Consider the following 17070-nt stretch of genomic DNA (forward strand, 5'->3'; position numbering starts at 1 on the left):
TCTTATTTTTCCATTTTTCATTTTTAATTCTCAATTTTTGATTTTAATTCAGTTCAAGATTTCAATTGAGAAAACACATTAATATTTAATGGGGTAATGTCAAGTACAAGAATATTGCTTCATCAAACATAATGATATGAATTAATATAAGAAAAATGTTTACATTTTCTGAGTAAACACAACAATTCATTCATTCATTCTTACATTCATATATTTATTCATTTTAGTTCAGCAGTATACATTCTTTGGTATTATTGGTTTAATAAAGATATAAACACTTGTTTCAAAACACACTGACACCTATGGGTTGGAAAAGGTAATTACCCCTATGACATAAAAATGTTCTATCATATGGAGAACTTGATTAATAATGAATTATTATCTATTATTGTTTATTATTCCAAACATAATTTATTTAATATTTTGATAATAATTAGATGGATATTATTGATTGCTATGGTACGCTGTGATATTATAGGTTAGGAAAAACTGCCAGATTTGGTATCAGATTAGGGAATGAAGACTTCAATCAAGACAACACAATTATGAATTCTATCTTAATAAAGACTTTTCATATTTATAAATCAAAGAGACTCTCAAAAGTTACAAGAAGAAGCAACTGATATCCGGAAGTCTCAGAAGGTAACAGGTGTGAATGCTGAGTGATAATAGACTGTGTCAGATACAATTCACACCACTGATCACCAGGACGGCAGAGGACGATGATCCTATATGAACTGTGCTGTGTTCAGGTTTCATCACGTTCCAGTGGTTTCTTATCACCTGCAACGCTTCAATGAAAGCTGGTGAACAGGTAATACCTGACATATGTGTCCTGTATATAAAGGACTGAGTACTGGTTATGGGGCTATATAAAGCAGGGAAGTGTCAAGTTAACCCTTGCTTTACTGACCAAAGACGTCACATCTGTTCCAAAAGTGACACGAGACCAGTGCGGACGACACGGAAGATTCCAGAACTATCCACCGTAAGTCCAGGTGACATCGCACAGATATTAAAGCTACATTTCATCCATGGACTTTGTTTTCTTATCAGTTGACACACATGATCTTTCTAATAAAGAGCACAGTTTATAGACTGCACAATGATGAATACAATTATGGACTGTACAATATCTACATGCTATAATTTATTTCAAAGGAGTTTTCATCTAAAGACTGTGTTATAAAAGAACCAAGAAGAAGACGAGACGACGACCCGATGACATCAGACGATGACGATTGGACCCGCGATTGCTTCAATTTAGATATAGGGAAGTATAATTATACATATTAAATGAATATTAGTCACGGCTTACCATAACATGAATTCACATCATTATATAACAATAATCCGATATTGATATTAATAATAATAATAATAATATCAATATTATTATTATGGAAATTTAATAATATTGCCAAGGAAGAAGAAAAGGAAAAAAATGATTGTTATCCTAATGATAAACCTGTCTTCTTTTGAGGATTTTTCAGTCCTTTTTATCCTCAAAAAGGGGGGAATGTTAAATAATTAATAATCGATAATCATTTTTCTTAAATCTGAGTTCTATGCCTCAGCCATCGTGTCTAGTTGACATGCGCTATTTGTGTGTTCACTACCATATGTAGAACAGGTGTGCCATACGACTGGCTATAAAAGCCCATGGTACAGAAAGGGGGGGCTCTCTTGCTCTTCCCACCCCACAAGACACAGAAGAAGAATCTTCATGCTGAGAAACAGATGACATGTAGGCCTGGACACGTGCTGGACAAAGACATGATTTACCAGCCAGGATCCAAGGAAAGATGGGTGAATCTCAACAATTAAGCTAATTATGGACAAATGGACAATTACTTTATAACTAATTATTGTATGTACCTGCTGCAATCTGATTCTATTTAATGGACAATCCAAGAATAAATCGATACATTTTTTTTATAAGAATATTGTGATATTGATACTTTGCGAAGTCCTCAGTAGAAAAAAATAATACAGAAAGAGTATTATTTTACAGTGTTACAGGGGCCCACTGAGACCCTTTCGCCCAGGGCCCACGAAAACCTGGAGCCGGCCCTGGTTGAAAGCAGTGATGGAGGAGGGAGCATCATGTGACACTCCCTCTCCCATCATTCCTCCTCTGCGTCTGACGCAGCGGCATGATGACGCGCCACGCTGTGCCAGACAGTGGAGCTGGCAGCTGCTGAGGTGATCAGCTGCAGAGACTGAAGCAGCAGGGAACGAGGAGCGGTAAGTATGCATTTATTTATAAATCAGTGTGTACTGATAATACTGGAGGACTGGGGCTGCATTTTACCCTATGGTGGGGGACCGCATTTTACTCTTTGGGGGGCTGCACTATACTGCGTACAGGACCATGGGGAGTGCATTATACTGTGTGGAGGACCATGGGGTGTGCATTATACTGTGTGGAGGACCATAGGGTGTGCATTATACTGTGTGGAGGACCATAGGGAGTACGTTATACTGTGTGGATGACCATAGGGAGTGCATTATACTGTGTGGAAGACCATAGGGAGTGAACTATACTGCGTGGAAGACCATAGGGAGTTCATTATACTGTGTGGAGGACCATAGGGAGTGCATTTTACTGCATGGAGGACCATAGGGAGTGCATTATACTTAGTGGAAGACCATAGGGAGTGCAATGTACTGTGTGGAGAACCATAGGGAGTTCATTATACTGTGTGGAGAACCATAGGGAGTTCATTATACTGTGTGGAGGACCTTAGGGAGTGCATTATACTGTGTGGAGGACCTTAGGGAGTGCATTAATCTGCGTGGAGGACCATGGCGAGTGTCTTATACTGTGTGGAGGACCATGGCGAGAGTCTTACACTGTGTGGAGGACCATGGTGAGGACCTTACACTGTGTGCACTTTCTGCTGCTCACGGCACTTTACTAAAACTGTGGATGGATGTTAGCAGAAATAACCATATCAAACCCACTAAAATGTAACGCTAATTCCCAGGTGCCGGTACGTGTGATCCTGATGCGGCACACTGTTGCCACACGTGTGACAAACAGGGACACACGGGACACGGATATCTCTGGTACCGTTTTTTCCTTTCCGGTACTGGAAATAAATGGACGTGTGAAACCGGCTTTATAGGGAGTCTGGCCGACTCTGACAGCGGCTCACCGCTCCTGCAGCTGCACGATCTCGCGACCTAAACACAACAAGGTAAAGGATTGAACTTTATAAAGACACAACGATCAATGACAATGATGTAAATGATTTATCACTTTTTATTAATTCTTCAATACCTTCAATATTTGTCACAGTTGTTAATAGTAAACTAAAATGTTCTATGGAGAAAAAAAAGACAAATGAGGAATAAACCTACACATTATTTCCCATATGACGGAGTATATCTTTTGGGTGTGTTCACAATTGGCTGTTTTTCTGCGGCAATAACACTGCACTTTAAAGTACGAGCTTAGTGTATGAGATTTCTGAAGTCTCATTCACATGCTGCGTTTCTTTTCTAGTGTTTTTTGAATTCTGCAGCTTGTCAATCCTTTTAGGGCCGTTGCAGCGTTTTTCACCAATTCAAATGAATGAGAAAAAAAACAATTAAAAACACAGCAAAAACGTGCGTATTTTACTCAGTGTTTTTCCTGCCACCAGTTTGGTTTTTGTTGAACAAAAAATGCTGCAAAAATGCAGCGTGTGAACATACCCTTATACTGGTTGTGTTCTAACTGGAAATAAAAGAGAACGGTCATGATAACATGGAGATGGATTTTATTCTATGGAGTTTCCACTGTACACATTGCTCGGCAGCATCTGTTTGTGCAGAGTCGCCTCTTGAAGATTCTATCACAAGATTCCATCATGACATCACTGGTGATGCTCGCCCATTATGACATCACAGCTCACAGTCACTACTTCTACAATGTACACAGGGTAGCGGGTGCCATTTTGGCTCCATAGCTAGTTACTGAGCGCACTTACAGTTTCTCACTATGGCCGGATTTTTTCTGGATAATTTTCAGGTACAAGCACTATGGGGTATTCTTATCAACAATCGCCCTAACATTGTGCTTCTACCACCCGATGGCGTTCTCAGCTTCACTCACCGGCTGGTGGTGCAGCTAGTAAGGAACTGCCTGACCAAACACCAACAAGGTCATCTCACCTCAGAGTATGTGACGGATTTACTTCATAACATCAGGACATTACTACAGCAGGTAAATAGCGGACGCTCCGCACAAAACTTCTCCATATAGATAACTAGCTATTGAACCCTTTCTACACCCTGGTGACAAGCATTTTTATTGGTACAATTTCGGCACCATTTTTTTAAAGACTGTGTCTGCAAATTCACACATAGAGTGTCTTCAATAAAATGCAGCCGGATAGCGTAGTATGCGCACACGCAAACCCCCATAGCCTCCCCACGTCCAGCAGGAGAACCCCATAACCTCCCCACCTCCAGCAGGAGACCCCCATAGCCCCCCCACCTCCAACAGGAGACCCCCATAGCCTCCCCACGTCCAGCAGAAGACCCCCATAGCCTCCCTACGTCCAGCAGGAGACCCCCATAGCCTCCCTACGTCCAGCAGGAGACTCTCATAGCCTCCCTACGTCCAGCAGGAGACTCTCATAAACTCCCCACGTCCAGCAAGAGACCCCCATAGCCACCCCACATCCAGCAGGAGACCCTCATAGCCTCCCTACGTCCAGCAGGAGACCCCCATAGCCTCAATGCATCAAGCAGGAGACCCCTATAACCTCCCCACGTCCAGCAGGAGACCCCTATAACCTCCCCACGTCCAGCAGGAGACCCCTATAGCCTCCGCACGTCTAACAGGAGACCCCCATAGTCTCCCCCGGTCCAGCAGGAGACCCTCATAGCCTCCTCACGTCCAGCAGGAGACCCCCATAGCCTCCCCATGTCCATCAGGAGACCCCCATAGCCTAAACACGTCCAGCAGGAGACCCCCATAGCCTCCCCACCTCCAACAGGAGACCCCCCATAGCCTCCCCACGTCCAGCAGAAGACCCCCATACCCTCCCCATGTCCAGCAGGAGAACCCCATAACCTCCCCACCTCCAGCAGGAGACCCCCATAGCCCCCCACCTCCAACAGGAGACCCCCATAGCCTCCCCACATGCAGCAGAAGACCCCCATAGCCTCCCTGCATCCACCAGGAGACCCCCATAGCCTCAATGCATAAAGCAGGAGACCCCTATAACCTACCCACGTCCAGCAGGAGACCCCTATAGCCTCCACACATCTAGCAGGAGACCCCCATAGTCTCCCCCGGTCCAGCTGCAGACCCTCATAGCCTCCCCACATCCAGCAGGAGACCCCCATAGCCTCCCCACGTCCATCAGGAGACCCCCAGAGCCTCCACACATCTAGCAGGAGACCCCCATAGTCTCCCCCGGTCCAGCTGCAGACCCTCATAACCTCCCCACATCCAGCAAGAGACCCCCATAGCCTCCCCACATCCAGCAGGAGACCCTCATAGCCTCAATGCATAGAGCAGGAGACCCCCATAGCATCCCCATGTCCAGCAGGAGAACCCCATTGCCTCCCCACGTCCAGAAGGAGACCCCTTTAGCCTCCGCACATCCAGCAGGAGACCCCATAGCCTCCCCTGGTCCAGCAGGAGACCCTCATAGCCTCCCCACATCCAGAAGGAGACCCCCATAGCCTTCCCACGTCCAGCAGGAGACCCCCATAGCCTCCACACATCCAGCAGGAGACCCCCATAACCTCCGCACATCCAGCAGGAGACCCCCATAGCCTCCCCACATCCAGCAGGACACCCCCATAGCCTCCATACATCCAGCCGGAGACCCCCATAGCCTCCGCATGTCCAGCAGGAGACCCGCATAGCCTCCCCACCTCCAGCAGGAGACCCCCATAGCCTCCATACATCCAGCAGGAGACCCCATAGCCTCCACACGTCCAGCAGGAGACCCCCATAGCCTCCGCACATCCAGCAGGAGACCCCCATAGCCTCCTCACGTCCAGCAGGAGACCCCCATATCCTCTGCATGTCCAGCAGGAGACTCCCATAGCCTCTGCACGTCCAGCAGGAGACTCCCATAGACTTCTCACGTCCAGCAGGAGACCCTCATAGCCTCCACACGTCCAGCAGGAGACCCCCATAGCCTCAATGCATTGAGCAAGATACCGCATAACCTCCCCATGTACAGCAGTAGAACCCCATAAACTCCTCATGTCCAGCAGGAGACCCCCATAGCCTCCCCACATCCAGTAGGAGACTCCTATAGCCTCCCCACGTCCAGCAGGAGACCCCATAGCCTCTGCACGTCGAGCAGCAGACCGCCATAGACTCCCCACGTCCAGCAGGAGACCTCCATAGCCTCCACCCCTCCAGCAGGAGACCCCCTTAGCATTTGCATGTCCAGCAGGAGACTCCCATAGCCTCCGCACATCCAGCAAGAGACCCCGATAGCCTCCCCACGTCCAGCAGAAGACCCCCATAGCATTTGCACGTCTAGCAGGAGACCCCCATAGCCTTCCCCGGTCCAGCAGGAGACCCTTAAAGCCTCCCCACGTCCAGCAGGAGACCCCCATAGCCTCCCCACGTCCAGCAGGAAACCCCCATAGCCTCTGCACGTCCAGCAGGAGACTCCCATAGACTCCCCATGTCCAGCAAGAGACCCCCATAACCACCCCACATCCAGCAGGAGACCCTCATAGCCTCAACGCATCGAGCAGGAGATCCCCCATGGCCTCCCTATAGTCCAGCAGGAGACCCCCATAGCCTCCGCACGTCCTGCAGGAGACCCCCATAGCCTCTGCACGTCCAGCAGGAGACCCCCATAGCCTCCGCACGTCCAGCAGGAGACCCCCATAGCCTCCGCATGTCCAGCAGGAGACCCTCATAGCCTCCGCATGTCCAGCATGAGACCGCCATAGCCTCCTCACGTCCAGCAGGAGACCCCTATAGCCTCTGCATGTCCAGCAGGAGACCCCCATAGCCTCTGCATGTCCAGCAGGAGACCCCCATAGCCTCCGCACATCCAGCAGGAGACCCCCATAGCCTCCCCACATCCAGCAGGAGACCCCCATTGCCTCCCCACGTCCAGCAGTAGACCTCCATACAGGGGCGTACATAGGAATCATGGGGCCCCATAGCAGAAGCGCTAAATGGAGCCCCTCCAAAAAAGTGAAAATTGTCGGGGGTCAAGGAAGAGCATATCTCATAACTTTCCAGCCTTTACACAGTAATTTTTCTCCTGCTGAAGTCCTAGATTCCTCTTTTATTTCCCCATAAGGTATGATGCCAACAACAGTGCCCCCCCTAAACACAGTATGTTACCCCCATGGTGAATTCCTCCACATGCACAGTATAATGACTCTACCGTACCCCACCTCAACTCTCAAGGCAAAGTATGGTGACTCCAACACAGTATGATCCCTCAACTGTGACCCCCACACAGCCCTCCATGTAGTATAATGGCCCCACACCTCTCCACACAGTATAATGCACTCGCCATGGTCCTCCACACAGTATAATGCACTCGCCATGTTCCTCCACACAGTATAATGCACTCGCCATGGTCCTCCACACAGTATAATGCACTCCCTATGGTCCTCCACACAGTATAATGCACTCCCAATGGTCCTCCACACAGTATAATGCACTCCCTATGGTCTTCCACACAGTATACTGCACTCCCTATGGTCCTCCACACAGTATAATGCACTCCCTATGGTCCTCCACACAGTATAATGCACTCCCTATGGTCCTCCACACAGTATAATGCACTCCCTATGGTCCTCCACACAGTATAAGACATTCTTCATACAGAATACTGGCCCCCATATAGTCCTCTCCATACAGTATACTGGCCTGCATATAGTCCTCCATACAGTGTACTGGCCCCCATATAGTCCTCCATACAGTATACCGGCCTCCTTATAGTCCTCTATAGAGAATACTGGCCTCATATAGTCCTCCACACAGTGTATGGGTCCCAATATAGCCCTCCATACAGTGTATTGGCCCCCATATAGTCCTCCATACAGTATACTGGCCCCCATATAGTCCTCCATACAGAATACTGGCCCCCATAGAGAATACTGGCCCCATATAGTCCATACAGTGTACTGGCCCCCATATAGTCCCATATAGTCCTCAATACAGTATACTGGCCCTCATATAGTCCTCCACGCAGTGTATGGGCCCCCATATAGTCCTCCCTACAGAATACTGGCCCCCATATAGTCATCCATACAGTATACTGCCCCTCATATAGTCCTCCACACAGTGTATGGGCCCCCATATAGTCCTCCATACAGAATACTGGCCCCCATATAGTGCTCCATACAGTGTACGAGCCCTTATATAGTGTATGGGCCCCAGGCCTCCATACATTAAAAAAAAAAAAAATGACATACTCACCTCACCTGCTGCCGCTGCTCTGCTCCGGACTCCTCAGCGTCGCTGTCTTCCCGCTCTGCAATGTGACTGCTCAGCAGAGGGTGTGGTGGAAAGACGTCATCCCACCCTCTAACCTGAGACGTCACAGCACAGGACGCGGAAGACACCGGAGCTGCGGAGGCACGGGGAGAGGTAAGTATTGTGCCGGGGCCCTGAGCGGAGTGGGGCCCCCTGCCTGCTCAGGGACCTGGCACTTGCCCGGGTGCTAACGCCGGGCCTGGGAGCGGAGCCTGTTGCAAGGGCCCCGATGCGGGGCATACACGGTGCAGGCAACTGCTATGGGCCCCCCCCCCCCGGCTCACGGGCCCCATAGCAGTGGCGTGGCCTGCCGCCATTGGCGGTACGCCACTGCCTCCATAGCCTCCCCACTTTTAGCAGGAGACCCCCCATAGCCATGATGAAATGACGCATACCTCTATTTCTGGCACCACACTCCTCCTCCATCCCCGTCCTCCTCCCGGTCTGGATGTGTTCTTCTGTCTGCGGCCACATTGTGCAGGCACAGTGCGCTTGCGCAGTCTATAGAGGCTTCGGAAAGAAGGACCCATCCCTGGTTATATTATAGATAATGGTGGGATAGAAGTTTCTTTCCTCCAATATAAAACACGATGAGTCCCCAGAGTTATTGTATCTGCAGAGAGGAGCAAATGTCACATACAATGGCGGCCTCCTCCATTGTGACCTTTCTCATCTCCAAATTTTCCTTTTTGTTTCTTTTCCTCTTTGTAGGCTGAAGAAAGATCTCAATATGGAGATTTGGCTTTTATTAAAGACCTGGCCGAAAAAGTCCTGTGTGTACTGGAGCGTCCGGCTCGCTCATTGGAACGCCTGGTAAGGAGCCGTCATCTTCTCTAGCACACGTCTGATTTGTACAGTTACAATTGGCTGCATCTGTAAATGCAGGTTTAGTCCTTCCTGATTTATCTATGTGATGATTTAGTGTAAGGTTCCACATGTTAATTATATATATTATATCTACCAGGAAACAGCAGAAGGCGACACCAAAGACGAGCAAAATCTAATCCCGGGACTGAACAGCGATCTGACTACAGGTAAGCCGATCACCCGACCTCCTACAAGAAATATCCAGATATTATAGCGAACAGGGGATAATCTTACATTTACTCTGTATATTCTGTGTAATGGGAACCTGTCAGCACATTTTTGCATATTGTGGTATGACTGTACTGGCCATTTCTCTGTAATAATTTTTTGCAGAAATCCAATGTCTCAGTCAAGGGAAATCTAATGTAGAAGCCGTATACAAATCAGCATGGAAGTGCACTGGGGGCGTGGAAGAAGAAATCCATACTGTGACACGCCCCCAGTGCACTTCCAGGATAATCTGCATATGGCTCCTACGCTTCAGCTCTCTTACCATCACTCACATGTACAGCGAGGGTGGGGGGGTCCTCATTCATGTGATGATTGGGGGAGTCCTTCATCATTTCCATTACGTTTATTCATGGATGCTCCGTACGTTCTCATATTTAGAATCCCTATATAATAAGTATTATTCCCATTTACAGACATCTTGTCATGTCTGAGTTATATTGTTGTAATATATATGTAGGATTAATATTGTCTAATACATTTTATTTCTTCATCATTTTTTCACTCTTTTAGAAACAACTGTGTTGGCGGATGCTGACAGTAGAATCTGTGAGATCCCGGAGATCCAAGAATCTGACGGTGTAAGTATCATGGAGAGAGATGTCGGTGTATCACCAGATTATGGGGTGTGAATGACACCTCCAGTATTGTCCCCCATATAACCATGGGATGTCTCTATTCTAAGAGGAGATGACAGAAGGGAGATGTTTTTGCATCTGGAGCTTTTTTCCAGCAGCTTCTATATCTTTATATAATTTCTTATTCTTTTATAGAGCGTGATCAAATCATTGACCCCGTCAAGACAGCCGCATAAGAGCGACTATGGGACATCCAAACTGATCAGCAGTGGAAGTTTTGGGTGAGTTTTCTGTTGGCATAATCCACATTTCTCAAGGTTCCCAATGACAATGCTCCAGACTCTGTGCTCTTCCCTTCAGTGTTATCATAGGGAAATTATATGATCTGTAGGAAAACAAACTATTAAGGAAAGGGATTAAAATAGAATAATATATTACACCTGCCTGTCCTAGACCCTCATCTGTTCTTACACTGCCACCCCCATCAGAGCTTCCCCCTCCTCCGCACCGGTCTGTTCTTTTCGGAATCCATTAGCGAACTGATAAGAGTAATTGGCAACACATGGTCAAGTGAGGGGGTGACACGAAATTTCATCAATGACATCTGCACCCCCCAACCTCCACCATGACCATGTGAGTCTACTCCCTGGTCTCAGCAATAAAGACTGGCACAGAGGACAAGTGGCTATAATGGGTTTCATTTTTTGTAGCTCCTTCGCTCCCCTCCATTTATTATGTTGTTATGTCTTGGGGTATGCGGGAGCATAATTAACGTCATGTTATGGCAATTGGAGCACTTTTAATTTGGACCAACTTTTATTTGCACTGAATCGTATCTACTGGTCTAATGTAGTGAATCTGCCCAAGAATAATTTCAGTAGATTCTCTCATCTGTAATGTGACCTGGGTGAGGGCTCCGGCGGACGTGGCATTGTGGACACCTCCCATAGGTGATCTATGTAGTGATCTTTTATCAAATTCTAGACATGGATTTCCAGTGACGGACAGACTTCTAGCATTAAACATTAGTACAAAACATTATATAATGACTTCTATAGATGTTCTTGTAGTAAAGATTCATTCTAACCATTGATTCTCTTTCTCTCCAGTGCCGTCTACTTAGCGCACCATAAAGACTCACACCAGATCTTTGCTTTGAAGAAAATGTTCAAGCGAAACCTGAACACTCCAAAAAGAGTGGCATTGGCCTTTCTGGAGAGGGACATCCTAACATTCGCAGATTGTCCCTTCGTGGTCTCCATGCTCTGCTCCTTTCCAACAAAATCTCACCTGTGTGTGGTCATGGAGTATGTAGGAGGTAGGACATGTATATTGTAGTATATTCAGCCCATGTCTGCTTACATCTTATCACTGCTCTTATAATTAGGATAATTAGGACAGTTACATCCTCACAGTGCGTTTACTGTAGGTTTTCTATTACCAAGATGCCTGGAAATTCATTGATCTGTGTGCAGGGGTGCTATGGTGCCAGTGAGTCAGATCGGGCCTGGCACCGCTCGGCACTGGGCCCCATTCCACCACCTGTCATCACAATTTCAGTGGTATTCACATTGTCAGAATATGAATACCGATGAAAACAATGGTGGATCAGGGAGCCAAAGGTTCCTAAATCCACCATTCAGCCTCCGCAGATGGGTCCGAGACTCCGTGTACTGCAGGTTCTTCGATGACGCCACAATATTGCATCTGTAGTGTGGAGTCTCAGTACTTACACTGCACAGGTGGGGCTGGTGGGGGCCATAACACTGAGTGATGGGGCAGGTGGAGACCATATGCTGAGTAGTAGGGCTGGTTGGGGCCATAATACTGAGTGATGAGGCTGGTGAGGGCGATAATTCTAAATGGTGAGGCTGGTGGGGGCCATAACACTGAGTGATGGGGCAGGTGGAGACCATATGCTGATAGTAGGGCTGGTTGGGGCCATAATACTGAGTGGTGAGGCTGGTGAGGGCGATAATTCTAAATGGTGAGGCTGGTGGGGGCCATAACACTAAGTAGTGGTGGGGGCCATAATACTGAGAGGTAGGGCTGGTGGGGGCTATAGTACTGAATGGTGGGGCTGGTGGGTGCCTTACTACTAAGTGGTGGGGCTGGTGGGGGCCATAACACTGAGTGGTGGGGCTAATAAGGGCCATAATTCTGAGTAGTGGGGTTGGTGAGAGCGATAATACTGAGTGTTGATACTGGTGGGGGCCATAATACTGAGAGGTGGGGCTGGTGGAGGTGGTAGTACTGAGTGGTGGGTGCCTTACTACTAAGTGGTGGGGCTGGTAGGGGCCGTAACAATGAGTGGTGGGGCTGGTGAGGGCCATAATACTGAGTGTTGAGGCTGGTGGGGGCCATAATACTGAGTAGTGGGGCTATTGTGTGCCTTACTACTAAGTGGAGGGACTGTTGGGGGCAATAACACTGAGTGGTGGGGCTGCTGAGGGCCATAATACTGAGTGGTGGGGCTGGTGAGAGCAATTATACTTAGTTGTTGGGCTGGTGGGGGCATAATACTGAGTTGCGAGATTGGTGGAAGCCATAATACTGAGAATTGAGGGTTGTGGGTACCATAATACTGAATGGTGTGCCGTGTGAGGGGCTATAGGGGACTGTGAATGCCGCTATATTGAGTTGGTGACTGTACATGCCCCTACACCCCCTGGGGGTCCTCATATTGACTGGTGTGCAGTGGGGGTCCTTATTCTGTGTGGGGATCCTAATTCTGTTTGATTGGCTTTGGGGGCCATCATACTGAGTGGGCAGTGGTGGAGACCATTATATTGTCTGAGGGGCTATGGGGGCCATTATATTAAGTAGGGGGGGCTGTGGGCGCCATTATACTGAGTAGGGGGTTGTGACTGGCCTCATACTGAGTGGGGACATTATAGACAGGTGCTACATTATATCTGTAAGGTGAAACTGGATTAAGATTTCACTGTGGGGATATCTAACTCAGTCTGTGGGTGGGGGCATTTTTGGGAGCATCATATGCTAAAATGGCTATAAAAGGTGTATTGCTGTTGAGAACATCGATTGACTTCAGTAAGGGTTTTTTTTGAAGGGGCGTGCAGTTAGAACTTTTGCTATGGGGCCCTGAGATTTCTCTGTCCGCCACAGTCTGTGTGATCTCCCTGTAAGTCCGCACTGAGCATGTCAGTATCTCCAGCTGTAGACGAGATGTGACATCACTTTATGTTATTAGTTACATGGACGACATTTCTCCATCGATTCAGACTAATATTATGTGCACTATACATTATATCTGTTTATATTCTCTCCTATCCCAATGTCTCCGCTCACTTCCCATTATACATCATGGTGATCTGCCGTATAAACCACTCACCCGTCATATTTCCTTTCTTCTATAGGTGGTGACTGTGAGACCCTCCTAAGCACCAGGGGTCCTCTATCTGTCCCCTTGGCCCGCTTATACTTTGGAGAAGCGGTTCTTGCTGTGGAATACCTCCATAGCTACGGTGTGGTGCACAGAGACCTGAAGCCGGATAAGTAAGTGCCCCTCGTAGTATAATAAAGGGGGGAAGTTATCATTTATTATCATACGGTCTGTGAGGCTAAAACCATCTTCTCTTCCACAGCCTCCTGATTACATCTGCTGGACACATAAAAGTTACCGATTTTGGGATTTCAAAAGTTGGTGTCATGATACCAAAAACCAACACCTACAAGGAATTAGCGGAGGACATCACCAGGGAGTTCCTGGACCGTGAGGTGGGTAACACTTACAGGAATTTAGCTTGTTCTTTACAAATCTCCAAGGACCAAAGCAAAGAAAGATCTTAAATATAACTTTTAATAGATACATTTAAAAGCACCCATATCAATATATAAAGACAAAATCCATAAAATGTGGCGGCAGCAGTATTCTCCGATCGGGGTGTATTTATCTCCCGCGTCTGTCCACTGACTCATTGTGGCTATCTCCTAATATGATCCCCTGATGAACCCCAAATTAGGAGGGGGAGAAACGTGTTGGGACAATTTACAGATAAGTCCTCTGGTTACTGCTGACTAAAATGCTTTTTTGGCAACTTTTTTTGTAATTCGCACACTGGATAATGCTCTGTCCCAACATTTGGACGTGTCCTGTGTAGATCAGTCCTGACTATAGATTAGCCAGGGTGGTTTTGAGGTTGTCTATATGTACGGTCTGTCCTAGACTATTATCTTCATGCTCAATGTCATTATATAGGTGACTTGTTACTACTTTGGACATATTTATGTTCCTATATTTACCGTTAATTGAGCACACGTGCTTTTATAATATTGTTCTTGTTGCCCGTAATTGCCAGCACTAATGTACTTTATGTATCTATAATAGGCTTCTGAATGATGGTTTATATATCATACTGAATTGTGTATAGATTGGTGCATTTGATATCCTATCTGTACTAGTGGAACTACATTATTTCAGCTTCCCTGTTTCCATATAATTGATACATTGAATATTGCCTTTTTTTCATTCAGCATGTTAGCAGCGACATGACTGTCTGCCTTTCATCATTATCTGTATATGTCTGTCTAGGGGTGGATAGGGTCACGGAGGGAGTGCCGATGTGGAGCGGGGGCGCCAAACCGATTAGCTAGGGTGTCAACCTCCACTGGCAGGCGGGATCTCAGCCCATTTGGGATCTCTAGGGCAAGCCTGCATGTCAATTATCCTACGTTTATCCCACTACCCATATATTGTACATTTTATGCATTTTGTCTTCATATATTGATATGGGTGCTTTTAAATGTAGCTATTAAAGATTCTATTTTAAGGGGTTTTCTTTGTTTTGCTTTGGTATTTGGTTAACTAATATACCCCATCTGTTCACCTTGCCTTTGGCATATGTTTTTTTTTCTTTACAAATCTCATCACACTATTGTGTCTTCTCTACATTCTTCATTTCTAGAGAACGTTTCCATTGATATTTTATCTTTTGTCATTGTGTTTTTATGGCGAGAACGTGTTATAATAACCATTTTATCATTTTCATCTTTATCTTCTGTTGTTTTCCAGTTATGTGGCACCCCATATTACATCGCCCCAGAGGTCATCCTCAAAGAAGGCTATGGAAGACCTGTTGACTGGTGGTCAATGGGGATAATCCTACATAAATTTCTCACGGGATCTGTACCATTTGATGGAGATTCTGTAGCTGAGCTTTATGACAGGATTGTCATTGGTAAGTGGAATGATCCGACCATTGCTTTGATCAGTTACATTGGTTTAGGTGTTTACTTTGCTTTAGCTTACAGTCCAGTAAAGAGATTTTATTTTCTGTATAACAGGTGACATAATTTGGGATTGTAATTCCGCTCCTACTCCCAATGCACAGAACCTGATTACTGAGCTGCTCAGAACAAATCCTGCAGATAGACTTGGGACAGGTAAGAGATATAATACTATTCATATTAGTATTAATATTCACCTATCACACTTATCACTCATGTCCTTGAGGATCAACACTTCTCTATCAGATTGTCCATTTCTAGTTCTCCACACTATAACTTTCAGTCTTCTTCCTTCATGTTGACTCAGTTATGTCATTAATTCAGATTAAGTTAAACTGTTCAGATGTGAAGCAATCTCTGACAATGTCCACATCACTTTTGTTTTGTTCTTTTTCCAGGAGGATCACTTGAGATCAAGAGTCATCCATTCCTGAGTGACTTAGATTTTAACAACCTTCTAAGTCAGAAGCCAGAGTACATTCCTCAGCTTGCCTCAGATGTGGACAACAGCTTATTTATCGGTAAGTAGAAGAAGACATCATCTAGACTAAGCGGCTGTTTGTCTTGTCTTCCATAAAATGTAATAATCAGTACCCACTAATATTGTGATAAATGACGCCTGTTTTATACTAACAACCTCTAATAATACTTCATTACTTTTGTAGATCACTCTGAAATAGACCATTCGGTCTCAGAGGATGAGGAGGGTACAAGTGAGAACAATGAGAACCTTGACTTCCAAAATTTTACATCATCTTCTGAAAGGCTTTCTAAAGTAAGTACCGTATGTGATCAATAAATCCAAAATATGTGAAACAAAAAAGACCTCTAAAAGTAAAAAAAAGTATTTCATATCTTGTTTTTGTCCATGTTTAGCTCTGTACCATCACTACCAGAACGATGAATGATGAGGACCAGAAGTCTCCTCCAGAGTGTACGCCAGCAACCAATACAAATATCTCAGAAATGTGAGTAGATTATGGGGTCATTAATGGGAGTTCCAGGCTGATATATATGCACAACACATAATATAGGACATAAATACCATAATATCAAATTCAGCCTCAATGATTAGCGGTCATTGTGCTTTTGGCTTCAGAAACCGTTGGTGATAATAGCCCATAATTGCAGCCATTCACGTGTATTAGAGCTGCCCATACTGTAGGAGAGATGTAGTATTACATGCCAGCCATTATTGCTAGTTGTTTTTCGCTCTGATCCATAGAAGGTAGATTGGAGCATAAAACCTTCCTCACTATGACAGTCATATGTCCTATTAGGCCCTCTAGTCGGTGTTCTTCTAGTGAGACCACCCCTTTTATTCTGCATTGACTTGTGATTTACATGTTTTTCTTAAATCATAGAATGGGAGAGTTGGAAGTTACCTCCTGGGTCTTCTGGTCCGACCCCCTGATTCTTCCTGACAGGCAGACAGAATCGCTTTCTGAATCTGATAGCGACAATGCTATAAACAGCTTGCCCTCCTCGTTCCCATCATCAGGTATGTATGTACAGCATCAAAAGGTGAATGTTGACTTCAAGGCTCAAATATTTGGTTTTTCTGTATTAGGTCTCCTATGTTGTCCAGGTTTCATGGATCCCAATTATTTTTTCCATGGGCCCATACTGTATTTCTATTTCCTTAATTTTATCCAGGAATTGTTTTCATGGATTCTGTAA

General features: G+C 46.0%; 1 protein-coding gene across 1 annotated transcript in view; it reads left to right on the forward strand.

The window, feature by feature from the left end:
* Positions 1-17070, forward strand: part of LOC141203890 (microtubule-associated serine/threonine-protein kinase 3-like) — a 70214-nt gene that overhangs the window by 23840 nt on the left and 29304 nt on the right. The window contains exons 2-14 of the mRNA XM_073663864.1: positions 9182-9283; positions 9435-9504; positions 10079-10146; positions 10339-10424; positions 11253-11461; positions 13521-13659; positions 13749-13881; positions 15176-15341; positions 15448-15546; positions 15789-15911; positions 16056-16165; positions 16267-16358; positions 16755-16891. Coding sequence (XP_073519965.1) covers positions 11308-11461; positions 13521-13659; positions 13749-13881; positions 15176-15341; positions 15448-15546; positions 15789-15911; positions 16056-16165; positions 16267-16358; positions 16755-16891 — 1153 coding nt within the window. The 5' untranslated portion in view covers positions 9182-9283; positions 9435-9504; positions 10079-10146; positions 10339-10424; positions 11253-11307. The remainder of the gene's footprint in view (positions 1-9181; positions 9284-9434; positions 9505-10078; positions 10147-10338; positions 10425-11252; positions 11462-13520; positions 13660-13748; positions 13882-15175; positions 15342-15447; positions 15547-15788; positions 15912-16055; positions 16166-16266; positions 16359-16754; positions 16892-17070) is intronic.

This window comes from Phyllobates terribilis, unplaced genomic scaffold (assembly GCF_046119375.1).
Source record: "Phyllobates terribilis strain yellow unplaced genomic scaffold, ASM4611937v1 Scaffold_130__1_contigs__length_5004896, whole genome shotgun sequence".
NCBI lineage: Eukaryota > Metazoa > Chordata > Amphibia > Anura > Dendrobatidae > Phyllobates > Phyllobates terribilis.